The following is a 16,415-nucleotide window of genomic DNA, read 5'->3' as shown; positions in this document are numbered from 1 at the left end:
GGTAACAGCAGTGGGAACAAGCCATATAAAGTAAAGAAATTCAATAAGTTTTCCCAACAAGATGGTGTGCGCACCTCTCTAGTGCCTAAGAGAGAAGGGTTCAAAGGAAAGTGTAACTTTTGTCATGCATTTGGGCACAAGAAGGCAAGTTGCAATAAATATATGGCTTGGTTAGAGAAGAAAGGTACACCTTTTACGTTAGTGTGTTTTAAGTCTAATATGGTTGATGTGCCCTCTGACACTTGGTGGTTAGATAATGGTGCAAATATTCATGTTACAAATTCCTTGCAGGAATTACAAAGCTCCAGAAGGCTGAGTGATGGGGAGTTGATGGTGAACATGGGAAAATGGTGTGAAGGTCAAAGTTGAATACATTGGCACTGCAAAACTTCATTTAGCCTCTGGGCATTTTTTGGATTTAAAAGGAATCGCTTTTGTACCTTCTATTAGGAGGAATCTTATCTCTATTTCTCTTTTGGACAAATGTGGATATACTTTTGAGATTGGAAATGGAATGGTTAGTATTTATTATGATTCTATTATGGTTGGTTCTGGTATATTGTGTGATGGTTTATACATGATTGACTTGATGCATTCTTTATCTTATTCTTCTCTTAATACTCCTATTGTGAGTGCTGTAGTTGGTTCCAAGCGTAGTAGGGCTAGTGAAATATCCTCTATGTTATGGCACACACGATTGGGTCACATCTTTAGACCAAGAATGGAAAGGTTTATTAAAGATGGTATTCATGCTAATCTAGATTTTTCTGATTTTGATACTTGTGTTGATTGTGTTAAAGGGAAGCTTACTGCTAAAACTAGGAGACAAAAGGATGGGAGAAGTGAAAATGTCTTAGAATTGATACATACTGATATATGTGGTCCTATTACTCCTGCTACTTTGGGAAATTATAGGTACTTCATAACCTTTATTGATGATTATTCACGTTATGGTTACATTGAGCTCATTCGTGAAAAGTCGGAATCTTTAGAAGCCTTTAAAAATTTTAAGGCTATGGTTGAACTCCAACGTAACAAGAATATTAAAGCTGTAAGATCAGACAGAGGTGGTGAGTATTATGGGAGATATGATGAAACTGGGCAAAATGCAGGGCCTTTTGCAAGGTTTCTTGAAGTATGCAGGATTGAAGCGCAATATACAATGCCTGGAACTCCTCAGCAAAATGGGGTTGCAGAAATGAGAAATCGTACTTTGATGGACATGGTGCGATGTATGCTTAGTCACTCATGCCTACCAAAGTTTTTATGGGGAGAAGCCTTGAAAACTGCAACATACATTCTGAATCAGGTACCCAGCAAGTCAGTTCCTAAAACTCCTTATGAGTTGTGGTTTGGGAAAAGGCCTAGTTTACACCATTTTCATGTTTGGGGTTGTAAGGCGGAAGTGAGACTTCATAATCCACATTTAAAGAAACTTGATCCTAAGACTATTTCTAGATATTTTATAGGTTACTGTGTCGGCTAAAAAGGTTCTAGATTTTATTGCCCTTCTCATGTAACCAGAATCATTGAGTCAGATCGTGCCATTTATTTTGAGGATGATATTCAGAGTGGGATTTCCATACCTCGTGAGATCTCATTTAGGGAGGAGCGTGTTGTTGTCCCAGTGCATCTTATTTCACCATCGGTGTATGTACCTCCACCTGTAGAGCAATCTCGTGTTATTGCTCAAGAAAATGTTATCAACACTGAACCAAATGTTGATGAGGGGACAGATGATGATGTTCGTCTAGGGAGATCCCAAAGGACGCGTAAGCCTGCAGTTTCTGATGATTATGTAGTTTATTTGCAGGAGCATGAGTTCAATGTTGGATTGTCTATTGATCCAACTACTTTCCAAGAGGCTACTGATGGTCCACAATCTTCACATTGGATAGAGGCTATGCATGATGAGATGGAGTCCATGCGTCAAAATGATGTTTGGGATTTGGTTGAATTACCAAGTGGTTGCAGACCAATCGGTTGCAAATGGGTTTTTAAGACCAAACATGATTCCAAAGGCCAAGTAGAGAGGTACAAAGCTAGACTTGTGGCAAAAGGTTTTAAGCAAAGAGAGAGGATTGACTATAAAGACACTTTTTTCACCTATTTCTACTAAGGACTCTTTTCGGATAATCATGGCATTAGTAGCTCATTTCGACTTGGAGCTTCAACAAATGGATGTTAAAACAGCTTTTCTCAATAGCCATTTATCTGAAGATGTGTATATGGAGCAACCAGATGGTTTTCAGGTGAATGGAAAGGAGCATATGGTGTGCAAGCTTAAAAGATCTATTTATGGGCTTAAGCAAGCTTCAAGGCAGTGGTACCTGAAATTTGATGAAATTGTCACCTCTTACAATTTTAAGGAAAATGTTGTTGATCAATGCATATATTTGAGGATCAGTGGGAGCAGATACATTTTTCTTGTGCTCTATGTGGATGACATATTACTTGCAACAAATGACAATGGGCTCTTGCTTGAAACTAAACATATGTTGTCCTCTCATTTTGATATGAAGGACCTTGGTGAGGCCTCTTATGTTTTGGGTATACAAATTCTCCGTGATAGAACTAAAGGTGTTCTTGGATTGTCTCAGAAAACCTACATTGATCGAGTATTAAATAGGTTTCATATGCAATCTTGCTCTCTTGGAAAGACACCAATTGTGAAGGGTGATACATTTTCTAAGTGTCAATGTCCTCAGAATGATAATGAAAGAACTCAAATGCAATCCATTCCATATGCATCAGTTGTGGGTAGTCTGATGTATGCTCAAGTATGTACACGACCTATATTGCTTATGCTGTAAGTGTGCTTAGGAGATACTTGAATGATCCAAGTTTAAGTCACTGGACAGCTGCAAAGAAAGTACTAAGATACTTACAGGGTACTAAAAATTTTATGCTGACATATCAGCGATCCGACATTCTTGATGTAGTTGGATATTCAGATGCCGATTTTGCAGGTTGTTCAGATGATAGGAAATCCACTTCTGGATATGTTTTTATGATGGTAGGGGGAGCTGTTTCATGGAAAAGTGTCAAACAAACACTTACAGCTTCATCAACTATGGAGGCAGAATACATAGCTTGTTACCAGACTACATGTCAGGCTATATGGCTGCAAAATTTTATCTCAGGGCTGGTTGTTGTGGATACCATTGAGAAGCCGCTGAAGATATTTTGTGATAATTTTGCAACAGTTTCTTTCTCTCGGAACACTAGAAGCTCTTTGCGATCCAAGCATATTGATATAAAATACTTGTTTGTTAGAAAGAAAGTAGCCGAGTCTCACATTTGTGTTGTGCATATTCCCACAGAACATATGTTAGTAGATCCACTAACTAAGGGGTTAGCTCCTATAGTGTTTCAAGGGCATGTGACTTATATGGGGTTGTTGGAGTCTTCTGTTCTATTGAGTTAGTGGGAGTTGTATGTTTGCGTGTATCGTGAGTCTTTTGTGTTGCCATGTACTGTTTTGCGATATTGATCATGGCATTATTTGTATTATGATACGAGACATTGTGTGTTAGTCTCAGTGGGCTTCAAATAAATATGGAGTGATCACTATTTGTGCTATTTGTGTTATTTGTGTGTAATACTTGCATTCTATTTTTCTAGATCACGTGATTGTAAATACTTGTTATATGTTATACATCTTATCGATGTATTCTTAACTTGTAGTTGCAAACACATTCAGATCAGATTGTGTTTTTGGAATGCTTATTTGTGTTTACTTGGTAATTAAATGAATTATGCAGTCCAAGTGGGAGATTGTTGTATTTTATTTCACTTTTGGGTGGGCTGCATAGTCATTTTAATATTTTGGTCCATAATGGGCTGGACCAATTCTGTAAGCACTTGAGGAAGCCATGTACTCTCACTCTACATATATAATGAAGTTAGCCCATTAGACTTCATTAGGTCATCAGAGCAATTAGGGTTGAGAGGCTAGTACCCTCTACACACACAACACAACAGGCCAAAGGGAAGAAGATGGCAGATTCATCTTCAAGCAAAGAATGTACGTTTACATTCTTTTTTATTCTTGTTCACATGCTATGGAGTAAGACAGATTTATTTAGTAAAATTCTAGCAATATATATATATAGTTTGAAATTGAATTCCTAAATAAGTCCATAGAGAACAGAACGTGATAGAGAAGAGAGGGTATGCAGGAAGAGGAAAACAAAGTAGAACAAGAACCATTATAGTAAATTGAAGGAAGAAGAGAAAGGATTACCGGAGTTGAACGAAAATTTTAGGTGTCTCCTTCTTCTTCCTTGGCTTAGAACATAGTGTAAGGAAATATGGAGACTTATGCTCTTCTAAAATAACCCAATAGGAAGAGAGGGAGAAAGACACGTATAATCGACGTGGATGACAGATGGCCTTTAACAATTTATTTGAACAGTGCATGAGAAGAGGGGGACACGTATCATTGCTTTTCTTGGAGGGTACGATCCTTAGATTTCTAGAAGGCCTCAATTGGTTAAAAAAAAAAAAAACCTACTTTAATGGGTCCTCTTATTTATATATACTTCCATCACCACGAGTAATGCTATAAGTCTTCCTAGAATTCTCCTAAAGTCATCCTAAATGTGAAGTGGTTTTTAAAATTACCGTTGAATTTGAGATGTGATTTATTGACTTTTGATCTATTGATGATTTTAAAAGCCACATCACATTTGGGATGGCTCTAGGAGGACTTTAGGAAGACTTATCGCATTACTCTATCACCACGTTGAGTCGAGAAAAAGAAAATCTATTCCTATATTCTAAGAGATCTACCTATATTTTTATTTATTATTATTATTATTTTTTTGATAGAATAGTTGGCATCTCATTAAAATCAAAGAAAACATCACGTATACAATCAGGAGGCACATCTCTCCATTCAAGTATGCTTCACAACATATTTAGCAAGTAAATGAGCTACATGATTCCCCCCTCCCCCCCCAATTGTTGAAACGCATGAATCTCTAATTTAATATCCTCAATCATATGCCCCATTCCACTGCTATCCACCATATCCGAGTTTACAGAATCTATAACAGACTTTGCATCCCCTTCAAAGTGCACCTTGGTAAATCTCAGCTCACGACAGAAACAAATGGCCATGAGGAACGCCATTGCCTCAGCTGCTGCCGGAGCAAGACACCCATCTCGAACCACACACCTTGCCGCCAGCATGGTACCTTGAGAATTGCGGACCACCACTCCAAGCCCCATCCGACCTTGATGCCTTTCAAGTGCTGCATCATAATTTGCTTTTACCCATCCCATCTCCGGGACTCTCCAGCATACAGTTACGTCCTCCGTTTGTAAAGCCTAGGCTTGCTCTCCCTTTTCATTGGCCAAGCTCAACTCTAGCATGGACTTATTGGTCTGCTGCAGAATTACTCTCGGATGTGAGAGAACACCCCTATGTATTAAATCGTTTCTTCGCAACCATATACGTGTAGCCATTCCAGAGAATTGTCTGAGTTCCTCTTGGTCACATCTCTCAAATAGACACTCCAACAACTACATAAATCCAAGTCTCCTAAAGGAGCATTTTTGAAGTTTTGCATTCCCCAACGACCATACATCCATCGCCGAGGCACACTGCCATAAGATATGGAGACTGGTCTCCACCTCTAAACCACACACCGGACAAAGAGCATCCAAGAGAACTTTTCTTTTGTGAAGATTGTCCCGAGTTGGAAGGTTATTATGAAAAGCCTGCCATAAAAAAAATTTCTCCTCATTAGGCACCGGCAAAGCCCATAACCACTTCCAAAATTCACTGCCACCATTAGAGGATGACCCAGCTGCCACTGTCTAAATTTCCACCTCCTTTAGCATGTGATATGCACTCTTTACCGAGAAAACTCAATTCTTAGTACCCTTCCATATAAGAATGTCTTCTTGATTGGTAGAGCTTAGAGGAATTTCTTTAATCTTTTGTACCTCCTCACTGGAAAATAGGGGCGCCAAAAGAGGAATATCCCACCACATGGAGTTTATATCAATAACAGTACAAACCTTTGCTTCCGGGTCCAAAAAGGCTGGTGGGGAAACAATTTTGAAAGTAGATGGGTTCGGAAACCACCTATCCTTCCAAATCCAAGCCGTGCAACCATTACGCTCTCTCCACACCAACCATTCCTTAAGTAGGTCACAAGAGCCTTGGATGCTTCTCCATGCAAAAGAGGGTTGCCTTCCAACATTTGCCTCCAAAATAGAACATCCCGAATAATATTTCGCCTTCATAATCCGAGCTACTAGGCTGTCCAATTGGTGCCAAAGCCTCCAACTTTGTTTTGCCAAAAGAGCCTTATTAAAATTTGTAAAATCAAGAAACCCCATCCCCCTGACCTCTTTTGATAAGCCCATACGCTCCCAACTCATCCAATTTACCCGGGATTTATTCTCTTTTTGGCCCCACCAAAATTTACACATTTGGGAATTTATCTCCTTACATAGAGCTCGTGGTAGAAGAAAAACGCTCATACAATAGGTAGGGATCACTTGAACCACTGCCTTAAGAAGATCTACCTATATCTAATTGGATAAAATCTCACTTAAAGTTCTATTCTAATGGATATTGCTATATGTATATAAATATTCACATTTATCTACTTATATATTACCACCACGTAATTTAATATATATAATAATTATTATTTATCTGTAAATAATTACTTAGTAGATAATTAATATTAATAACACTTTATATATATATATATATATATATATATATATATATGTGATGAGAGGGATTGCATTGGATTGTACTATAGCGATCCTAATGTAGAGAAGATTTAAGAATTATGTTGTGGATGATTTTTTTTGTCACTTTTGTGACTTTTTTGACATTTTTTCTAAATTTATAAAAGAAAACCATTTATAGGAAAGTTTTTGGGAATGCTCAAGTTGCAAACCCTATGACAGGTCCAAATATAAAAAAGTCAATTTATAAGATAAAAAAATTAATAAAAATAAGAAGACAATACACGATACAACTCCACAACTCCACCCTGTGTGGGAGTTAAACCACAAATGAGGACACAACTTTTACTCAACTACCCATTATATGTAGAACACTAAGGGTCCATTTGATTTGCTGTATAAACCCTTGGAATGAAATAGATGACCAACCACAATAGGAACTAGGAGTGGCCGCGCCACCCACAGAGGGCCTCGCCATGGCCTTCTGGGGGTGGCTTGGCCACCCATTAGGTTTTTCTTTTTTATTTTATTTTATTTTTTTGAGTTTTGAAAAAATTAGAAATCATATAGGCATTTTAGTAATTTTGATAAATTCCAATTATAAAATGTGTTGTTACCAAAATAAATAATTTAAATAATTATTCCATTCCAACATTTTCTATTCACAGTAATACCTATTATTTTCCTACTAGAATATCTATTCCGCAAATCAAACGAGTCATAAATTTAGACATAACCCACACACGCTCACACACTACAGCCCTTCACATAGTCCACATTGGTTTTTTAAACCACAATCTCACTCATAAAACATACCAGAGCACTAATACTGAAACCATATTTCATAGATATTCAAAAGTCATACTTAAAACCATATCATTTTAACAACTCCAAAAGATGCCACATGCGGCAAATTAACATCTAAAATTGACTTATCAAAAGTTGAAGCCTCCGGTCAACCTCACAGTCACAGATAATACTCATCGTGATATTCATATGGGTCCGGATAATAATCATCGTGATATGCATATGAGTCCTCCTCGACGACATCTGTAAAGTTGTTACAAGGGGATATGTGAGTTCATGGTTCAACAGTTAAAAAAATATTCTAACCTTTGTTGTGTGATGTGAGGCCCATTTTCCATGTAAAATTTCCCCTCTATTGCTTGTAAAGCAACTATCACAATGCATAATTTTGAAATTTTCAGCAGTTTCTCATCTCACTCTTTTACAATTTCCTTATTAAACCACCCATTGCCTTCCAAATCTCATGTACACCTAGAAAACAAGACAATAAATGCAAGTATGATTTCAAACAATTGATAAACACAATTCACATCCATAGAAGATTGAACCCGTGATCCACCATTATCGATAGGAGAGGCGATGTCATTTGTTCCAAAATCTCTAGTCTAACATTACAATATGTACATGGTACATGAAAGACTAATATCTAGGCTTTAAAAAAGATATAAGGGTGAGATGAGATCCAAAAACCAATGAAATACTTTAACAAAATTAGATGTAATTCATTAGAGCCTTTTACATGAAGTTCCCAAAAAGCCATTTGTACAACAAAGGAAATGCAAGTCTGTTCTTACCAAATCCAAAATGCTATTTGATTTACCTACGCATATGCACCTCTGACTAAATGTACACACCAACATGCTACAAATATTAGAGTTCTATTCTCTTTAATGAAATAATGACAGTATTTTATTTTTGTATCAAAAGCCAATGCAGTATCACATTCCTGATATTTGTCAATTACTTTCTTTTTTTAAAAAAAAAAAAAAAAAATCCCTGAATAGCTAAAGAGACACCTACCAATATTGTCATAACTATTAAAATTCTCAGACCAGCCAGGTGCATCATTTCCGTTCCATGATTGTTCAAATCCAGAAATCTCAGCAGCTTCTGATTGTTCAAATCCAGCAGGCTCATCAGCTTCATCTGAAAATTTTCAAATCCAGAGATTTTGGTTATTTATACTTTATGAGCTAACACATATAGCAAAAGAGATAGATACCTACCAATATTATCATAGCCAATAAAATTCTCAGACCAGCTAGGCGTATCATTTCCTTTCCATGATTGTTCAAATCGAAAAAGCTCATTAGCTTCATCTGAAAATTTTCCAATCCAGAGCTTTTGGTTATTTCTCCTTTATGTGCAAAAAAAATTTTTAAGTGCACCTCTGTATACTCATATACCCCAAAATATACTATGTCTACATATACCTTCAGTCAGATTGGGTAAGGTCTGCTTTGTGTCCACTTTACAATCTGAATTAAGCTTCCCGGTTGTGGAATGGCCCTACAAAATATGTCATCACCATAAGTACAATATCATTTTTTTATGTAGAAAAGTACAATTTCAACATCGCACAGATAAACACCAATAACACGAAAAGTTCAGACTGAAAAGTGAAGCAATAATACCTTATCATAAAGTCCCCCAGATATGCTGTGTTTTGCCTGACTTGTAGCAGTTTCAGCTACTTTGCTTTCTACGAAGGTCACCTGCTCCACAACAAAGTGAAATTAAGAAACAGAACCAGCCTACAAATTGAACATGTTATATCAACCTTAAATTAAGATCACTTACTCCATCACTCCCTGTCATTCTAATTGTGGATGAAAATTTATATGATCCATCGGCATTGCCATAAGTGACAGTGGACTTATGAAAAGTGAAACTACCATCGTGATGTTGCAACTGTATTTCCTCCGACTTGCTGTAGTCATTTCTGTACTGCACATGCTTGCTGTTTTTCTCTGCAATCAAGCAAGAGGGAAAAAAATGAACAGCACTTTTTGAGGTTGGATTCCAACGGGTCTTTTCCACTCTTGATCAGAATGAAAGATAAAATGGGTGACAAGTAAGGAATTTATCCAAACACAATGTAGGAAGCAGTCGACTTAGTAAAATGATGTGCTCTAAAGTTACAGCTTCAAGGGTCTTTCCCTTTTCCTATATAGTTATTAGGAAAAAAAATAGCATTACAACCAGTTAAAAGATGCACTTTACCTTCAACTTCATGTTCCGGATACTCCACAAAAGCTTTACCACTTGACCTACCATGATTACAGGGGGTTTCTTTTTTGCCTCCCTGCATTTTCTAAGTGCTACGAACCACCCAAAGCTTAGTATGCAAAGCAAAATATATGCTGCAACCATGAGATTCAGCATTAGAACCAATTAAACGACAATTACAAGAAGCAATAACAACAAAAAACAATGGGTCGAAATTCTGCTTGCTAGCTTTACCAAAATGACCATCTACGAGGATATTTTACCAACAACTAAAGAATCAAACAGCATATTATAAATAAATTTGCAACCACCAACTAAAAAATATTTAGAAATCCGCTAAAAAATCCAAAATCCACCTCTGGCTGTCTCCAGGTGGTCCTAACAACTTCTCCATGAACTAGTTTCACAAAAACTGATGAGCACGATTAAAATTTTGGAACTATAGCAGGCATGATCTACACTAAACATTCTCAACCATCAAAGATTCAAAACTTTCTACATTATGGACAAATATATCTACATATCCATAATCATAGAGGCACAAGTTATGTCCACCAGATAACTGAAAAATACATTAAGATCAAGGAATATCAAAAGAACATATGCGCATAGAAATTTCACCCCTCCTATAAAATGTCTCTAATTTTCACTAGCAACGTATGCTTGTACCCTTTCAAATTTTCTCACCAACCAAAAAGATCATCAAACGAAGCATAACAGAGATTACAAAACAAGACATGCCCACGTTACAAGTTACAATCTCTATGATGGGTCCCAATCAGAGAAGTAAATTTATACGATAAGAACTCAATGAAAGTAAGAAGACAATACACGTAGAACTCCATCCCGGGTGGGAGTTAAACCACAGTAGAGATTCTACAACACACGACACACAACTTTTACTCAACTACCCACTATATACTGAACACTAAATTTAGACATAACCCACACACACTACAGCCATGCACACAGACCACATTGTTAACTGTGGGCAATCCACTCTGTTTTATGAAACAAAAACAGAGGAATTGGCCAAACGGCTTTTATACGTGCACCAGTCCTCTGCTCATGGGACAACTCCTCTCCCACTTCTCTCTACTCCCACGTCTACTTCTGCCACGTGGGTCTTCGTGTACAATGTGACCTATCACTCTACCAGAAAACAGAAGCGGGAAGCCCTAGATGGTTTACTAAGGCACTCATAAACAAAGTTACGAAACCATAAACACTAACCCAAACCCTTTAAAAGGCGAAAACTTCTCAACACAACTATCGTCAAGACCGAAAACCCTAACATAATCCAACAAAAAGGACCAGAATTAGCAACACAGTACAGTCCGAAACCCGAATTTGCACCGATTTCACAGTCAAAAACACACATTTATTTACTTAAAAAAAAAAAAAAAAAAAAAAGACACATTTATTTGATTAAAAATCAAAACTTGCATAACATGAGTAAACTTTTCAATAGAATAACGAACCCTAAGTCAAGTGCATCACAGAGAGAGAAAGAAAAAACCTTCGAAGGAAAACGGACTCGAATATGGAGAGAGAGAATCAAAGGAAGTCTCTACTCTCTATATATCACAGCCTACAAATACGGCGACATTACTGGCCGGACAGTACGTTTCTGTGAATGATTAGTTGAAATAAAAGGCCGAGCTGGTTTTATTGGGCCAACCTGCATTGGGTAGCAGGCTAGGCCCAAGTACGGAGCATTGTATTTGAAATTTTGGGGATCTTGATCAATATTTCACGGGCTAATTTTGGTACTTTCAAAGAACTAAAAAGTTTTGTTAGAATTAAAGACGGCTGCTACAATCTTCTCATTCATACCCATTACTTTGAACAATGAAAGCGGTCATGAGAGACAAGAGGAAGAGGTACTCTTACCAACACTCCACACTTGTTGGTGAGAGAAAACATCCGATCATCGACCGGCCCGAGATTATCTACTGCAATCCTAAGGCACTCACATACGACCTTCCAACCATGTTGGTCGTTAAAATAGGTGCCGACATACACGACACCATCACAACCATCCCAACAAGAACTTGTTACAATGGCGTAAAATACGTCGGCACCTACCTTACAGACCTATAAACCATAAGCAGCAAAAGAACAATTACAAAGACCTTCGTTAGGTCACTCATGGTAATTAGTTGGCCTTTTAAATATGACTTGGTGATCGATCAATGTGCTTGAAGTTTTTTAGAAATTAGAAAAAAGTTCATGGTTTATATAGGTATGTGCATGTTCTAGTTCCCATGCATCATGCATGCAAGTGTTTTGACCAATTAAATAATGATTATTGTTTTTTTTTCTAATTAATTAATGATTATTGTTGAGTCATTCATAATCATGCCGAAAGATGAATTCATGCAAAGGTTTGTGGCTATCAAATATCCCTTATTCCTCGGTTAGGCTCAAAAATGCCATTCATGTGCCTTGTTTTCATAAATTTCTATTACGTATAATTTAAATGTGTTTTTATTGGTTTAAGTTTTCAAGATAACTAGTAATTTAACATGTTATGACCACTAATAGTAATTTTAGAATTTGTCGTTGTTTGGGATTTCGCCATTAATTGTTTTCTATTTGGAAATGAGAAGTGCTACACTTAAAAATAAAAAATAAATAAAAATCCAAAAGTTAGTTTTCAAATAATGTGTCATCATGGATGATATCTATTATTTTGAAAAATGACGACACATCACTTAGGAACCAACTTTTTTTTAAAAAAAAAAGTTGGCAAGTACAACATTTCTCTTTGGATATTGGACTTTGTTGATCTAATCTTTTAGAGTTCGTTTGGTATGCATAATTGGTCATTCCATTAAAAAAAAAAAAAAAAAGTTAGAACATAATCACCTTAGTTTTAAAGTATATGATAAGAGTTTTATCCTTATCATATACTCTTAACACTTGGAATAGCTATTATCTCATTTCCATAAAATTTCTATTTCAAGTCTATTCCATTTCACCTTCTTTCATTTTCGATAAAACTACTCATTTGTTTTAATGGAATAGCTATTCTGTGTACCAAATGCATCCTTAAGTTACATTTGGTAAAAAAAAAAAAAAAAAGAAGAAGCTTTATTAGGAATTGAAGAAAGTTGGAATATAATAGCTTTGGTCATAAAGTATATGATAAGGATTGAAATAGCCAATAGCCATTCTTTCATTTCTAATAAATTATTACATAAAATAATATTATATCTTTCATTTCTAATAAATTATTACATAAAATAATAATATAGCAGAGTTCCACCAAAGGTGTAGCAACAATGCTAGTTAGTCAAGGAGTCGAAACTTTTATGGATACTGAAAATTTATGGTATGGAGTTATAGGAGAATTGAAGGGCTCAACTTGAACCGTTCATTTTTTTTGTTTTGGTGGACTCCATGCTATAAGGTTTCTTTAATTTTAATCATTATTTTCAAAGTAAATAATGTTGGTTTTATCATCTCAGCATTTATCATATGTGATATGCAATGAATTAAAGAAAGTTTTATAATATGAACCTCAATGTATCACATGTAATAAATATGTGATTACAAAGTCTCAATCGTTTAATTTAAAAATAATAATAATGAGGATTTGAAGAACTCTACAAAATAGAGCGCTAGCATCTAGCTAACAAGCCTAAGTTTCTTCAAATGGACTATAGAAATAGAAATATCGATATAAAAAAGGAGAGAAGATGAAACAGGTATGGAATTTTCCTTCAAAATCCAAATTATGGTTGAGTTACAACTATTGCCTTGCATATGTGTTTTTACATGAAACCATGGTAAAAGCCAAATTAATTGATGGGGCACGCAGCAAGGTGGGGGTGCCACATCAATAATTAGGGACGTGTAGCACCCCAGCTTGTGTCCTATGTCCACACGCACACAATACAAACCATTCCATTTCTAGCACGCTCAAATGTACTCTATTTATAGATAACCAAATCTCTATGATGACATATACATAATAAAACAACATGCAGCTGTGAGTCCTTTTCCAAACCCTAACTTCCAACAGGCATAATCTAGCAGTGAGAATAAGACATCACCCTCCAAGTTCAAATATTCAACCACTCCTTCAAAAGACCCTGGTAATATATCTCCAAAGCTGAAGTTTATCCATTGCTGTTGTCTCTGTGCATAAAGTCCAGTTGCACAGACCATGTGTTAGTAAAAGGAACTGCAACCTAATGCCCTGGTGTTGTCATCTATTGTTATAACTGCTGGAGCACATTAAAGTCGGGCCTTATTGGATATTCAAGACCCTGAAGTGCCGGCATTGATCTCCAATCCTCGTGTGAATATGCAGGGATTAACCAGTACTTCTTATCCATCCCAAACACCTGAAATGGAAAAAGGAAATTCACTATGTTACCAACCATGGGTTTTCCACGCACAGCCTCTGAAAATTTGATTTTTGTGCAACACAATATTCAAGTATATAAAAGGTTCCAATACAAAGTGAAAAAAAAAAAAAAAAAAAAAGTTTATTAAGGGATTGGCGAATAATTTGGAAATTTGTGAAAAGAAACTGGTTTGATTACGCAATATGAGGACAGCAATTGCTAAAGTAGTTCAGTTTTAAAGAGCTGATTGTTTAGCAATTGGTAGCCATCACCAGCAGGGGTGTTCTAATACTGCGGCCGCTACTTTTGAGTTCATTGTCAGCCACCAATGTGGTAATGTGGTATATTAGAGTCTCAGCGGCTTGCAGCTCATTAATCCGTGATCATACAACCACGAGTATGGTTTGATGTGGTGCATTCAGTAAAGAGAAGTGCAGTCAAGAACAAAGGCATAGAAAGACGAAAAAAAAAGAAGTCAAGGATATGTCTACAAACAATACGAAGTATACATTCATCTTCCCCCCACACCCATAAAAAAAAAAAAATTAAAAAAAAAAAAAAAGTACAAAACCAAATTTCAAGTACCAGGTCTTACATGCAAAAACTTAAAACCTACTTAAACATGCTGCAAGTGGAAGATGTTACAATGAAAATACTGGGTATCGCCTACTAAGTTTTAAGCCAAAACTCTGTATCTATAAGTTTTCATGGAAATTTTCACTAGTACTACATATCCCTACTAACCCTGGAAATGGAAACATACCCATAATGTTCCCAAAACATACACATACACACAAACAGAGAGAGAGAAGGTAACCTGTTCAAGGTTTTTTTTCCATCCTAGGTCATAGCGCCATTGAGGAGTGTTTTTCTTCTCATATGCCTAAAAACAAGAAAACCAAGTGATCAAGAACCTTATGTGAGACACTTATGAGTATGAATCCATTGCCAATTAATGGGAAACAACGGGAAGGGTAACTGGCAAAAGGAACTACCTCAATTGTGGTGGTATTTGCTGCCACCAATGATATGTGCATAATCAGGAAGCCCAGAACACTCAGTGCAAATGATAAGTTCAAAACTGAATGGATAAAATGACAGTTAATACGGGTACTTTTAAGGATACGGATCACAGTTAAAGACATTATATCTTGAAGAACTTACTGAATGTGATAAAAGTGGCTGCAAGGCTGCCTGCTGTTCCATGTATCTCACCATCAGTGAAAAATGTGACAAAATATGGCAATAATGATAAGGTGACAAGAGTTGTCTCAAGAAACGTGTAAAACTGCATCAAGATTAGACAACAAAGATACCACTCAATCATACTTTCATTTCTTTTGTTCATCTTTTTTTTTAGAAAAAAAAAAAGAAAAAAGACGTTTCATGCATACCACTTAATCAGGCCTTTGAATTGGTAATTAATTTCTAAAAAATAGACAATTATGCTTGAGCGAAAGAGTTACATTGGAATCTAACACAATAGCAGAAAAGCACAAGACACAATAGATAATAAAACAATTAGAGTCAAAATAAAGGTGCCTAAAAGTGCTTTTGTTTCTCCTTAAGGAGAAGAAAAAATGTGCATTGAAAATTGAAACTTCTCATAATGCACCTAAGTGGTAAGAACAACTAAAAACTGGCCAGTCGCCTTGGCAATCTATAGGAAAAAGAAGGGAGTTGCAGGTCTCGTATCCAATACTAAGAGCTTATGGTGCATGTAATATTTTGTAGCAAAGTACTCAATAAACATCAAGCAGGTGCTTTATCTTAATATATAAGGAAAAATTACATTTAGCCCCCTTAAACTCACACCCAATTTGCAAGTACCCCACCAAATTTTAAAAAGTGACAATCGGCTCCTTCAAATTAGCAAGCACTTTCAATTTCCCATCTCCGTTAGCATTTTCTATTAACTTGGACTGAAAATGCATCATGTGACTCAAATTATCCATTATACCCCTCTATCAGTTTATATATATATAAAAAACCATGGAAGGAGACCCCACCATGGGTCTCCATGGCTCCATGGCTAGGGGAAGGGTTTTTTTTTTTATTTATTTATTTAATCTAAGGAGCATACTTGTATTTTCACACATCTTATCAAAAACAAATCCAAATCTGATAGGTGGGTATAATAGACAATTTTCAATCACGTGTGGGTCACGTGATGCATTTTCTACCCAAGTTAACAGAAAATTCTAACAAAGGGGACAAATTGAAAATTCTGGATAGTTTGAAGGAGTTGTCACTTTTTCAAAGTTTGGCAAGATGATTGCAAATAGGGTGTTAATTTGAATGGGA

The 16,415-nt window shown here is 36.2% G+C and overlaps 2 protein-coding genes across 3 annotated transcripts; both read right to left on the bottom strand.

Moving 5' to 3' along the window:
- Positions 1–7,568: 7,568 nt before the first annotated feature.
- Positions 7,569–11,354, bottom strand: LOC132176507 (uncharacterized). 2 transcript variants are annotated; one of them, XM_059588737.1, is made up of 8 exons: positions 11,273–11,354; positions 9,748–9,887; positions 9,325–9,494; positions 9,159–9,239; positions 8,958–9,033; positions 8,751–8,843; positions 8,545–8,670; positions 7,569–7,767 (listed from the first exon to the last, which is right to left on the bottom strand). In XM_059588737.1, the coding sequence occupies exons 2-8, from the start codon at positions 9,833–9,835 to the stop codon at positions 7,685–7,687; spliced, it is 717 nt and encodes a 238-aa protein (XP_059444720.1). In that variant the 5' UTR covers positions 9,836–9,887; positions 11,273–11,354; the 3' UTR covers positions 7,569–7,684. The 2 variants fall into 2 exon arrangements, with proteins under 2 accessions (XP_059444720.1, XP_059444721.1); XM_059588738.1 differs by having other exon boundaries at positions 9,748–9,845; positions 11,273–11,326.
- A 2,104-nt stretch (positions 11,355–13,458) lies between these two features.
- On the bottom strand, positions 13,459–15,399 carry LOC132173961 (probable protein S-acyltransferase 14; the record flags this gene model as incomplete). Its single annotated transcript, XM_059585656.1, is given in 4 exon segments — positions 13,459–14,108; positions 14,929–14,994; positions 15,107–15,192; positions 15,276–15,399. Coding segments are annotated over 4 exon segments (405 nt in total), but the record flags the coding sequence as incomplete, so codon positions are not given.
- Positions 15,400–16,415: the final 1,016 nt, after the last annotated feature.

The sequence above is a fragment of the Corylus avellana genome, chromosome ca3 (assembly GCF_901000735.1).
Source record: "Corylus avellana chromosome ca3, CavTom2PMs-1.0".
Classification (NCBI taxonomy): Eukaryota; Viridiplantae; Streptophyta; class Magnoliopsida; order Fagales; family Betulaceae; genus Corylus; species Corylus avellana.
Note: the sequence above shows the minus strand (reverse complement) of the source record. Positions and strands in the feature narration are given on the sequence as shown.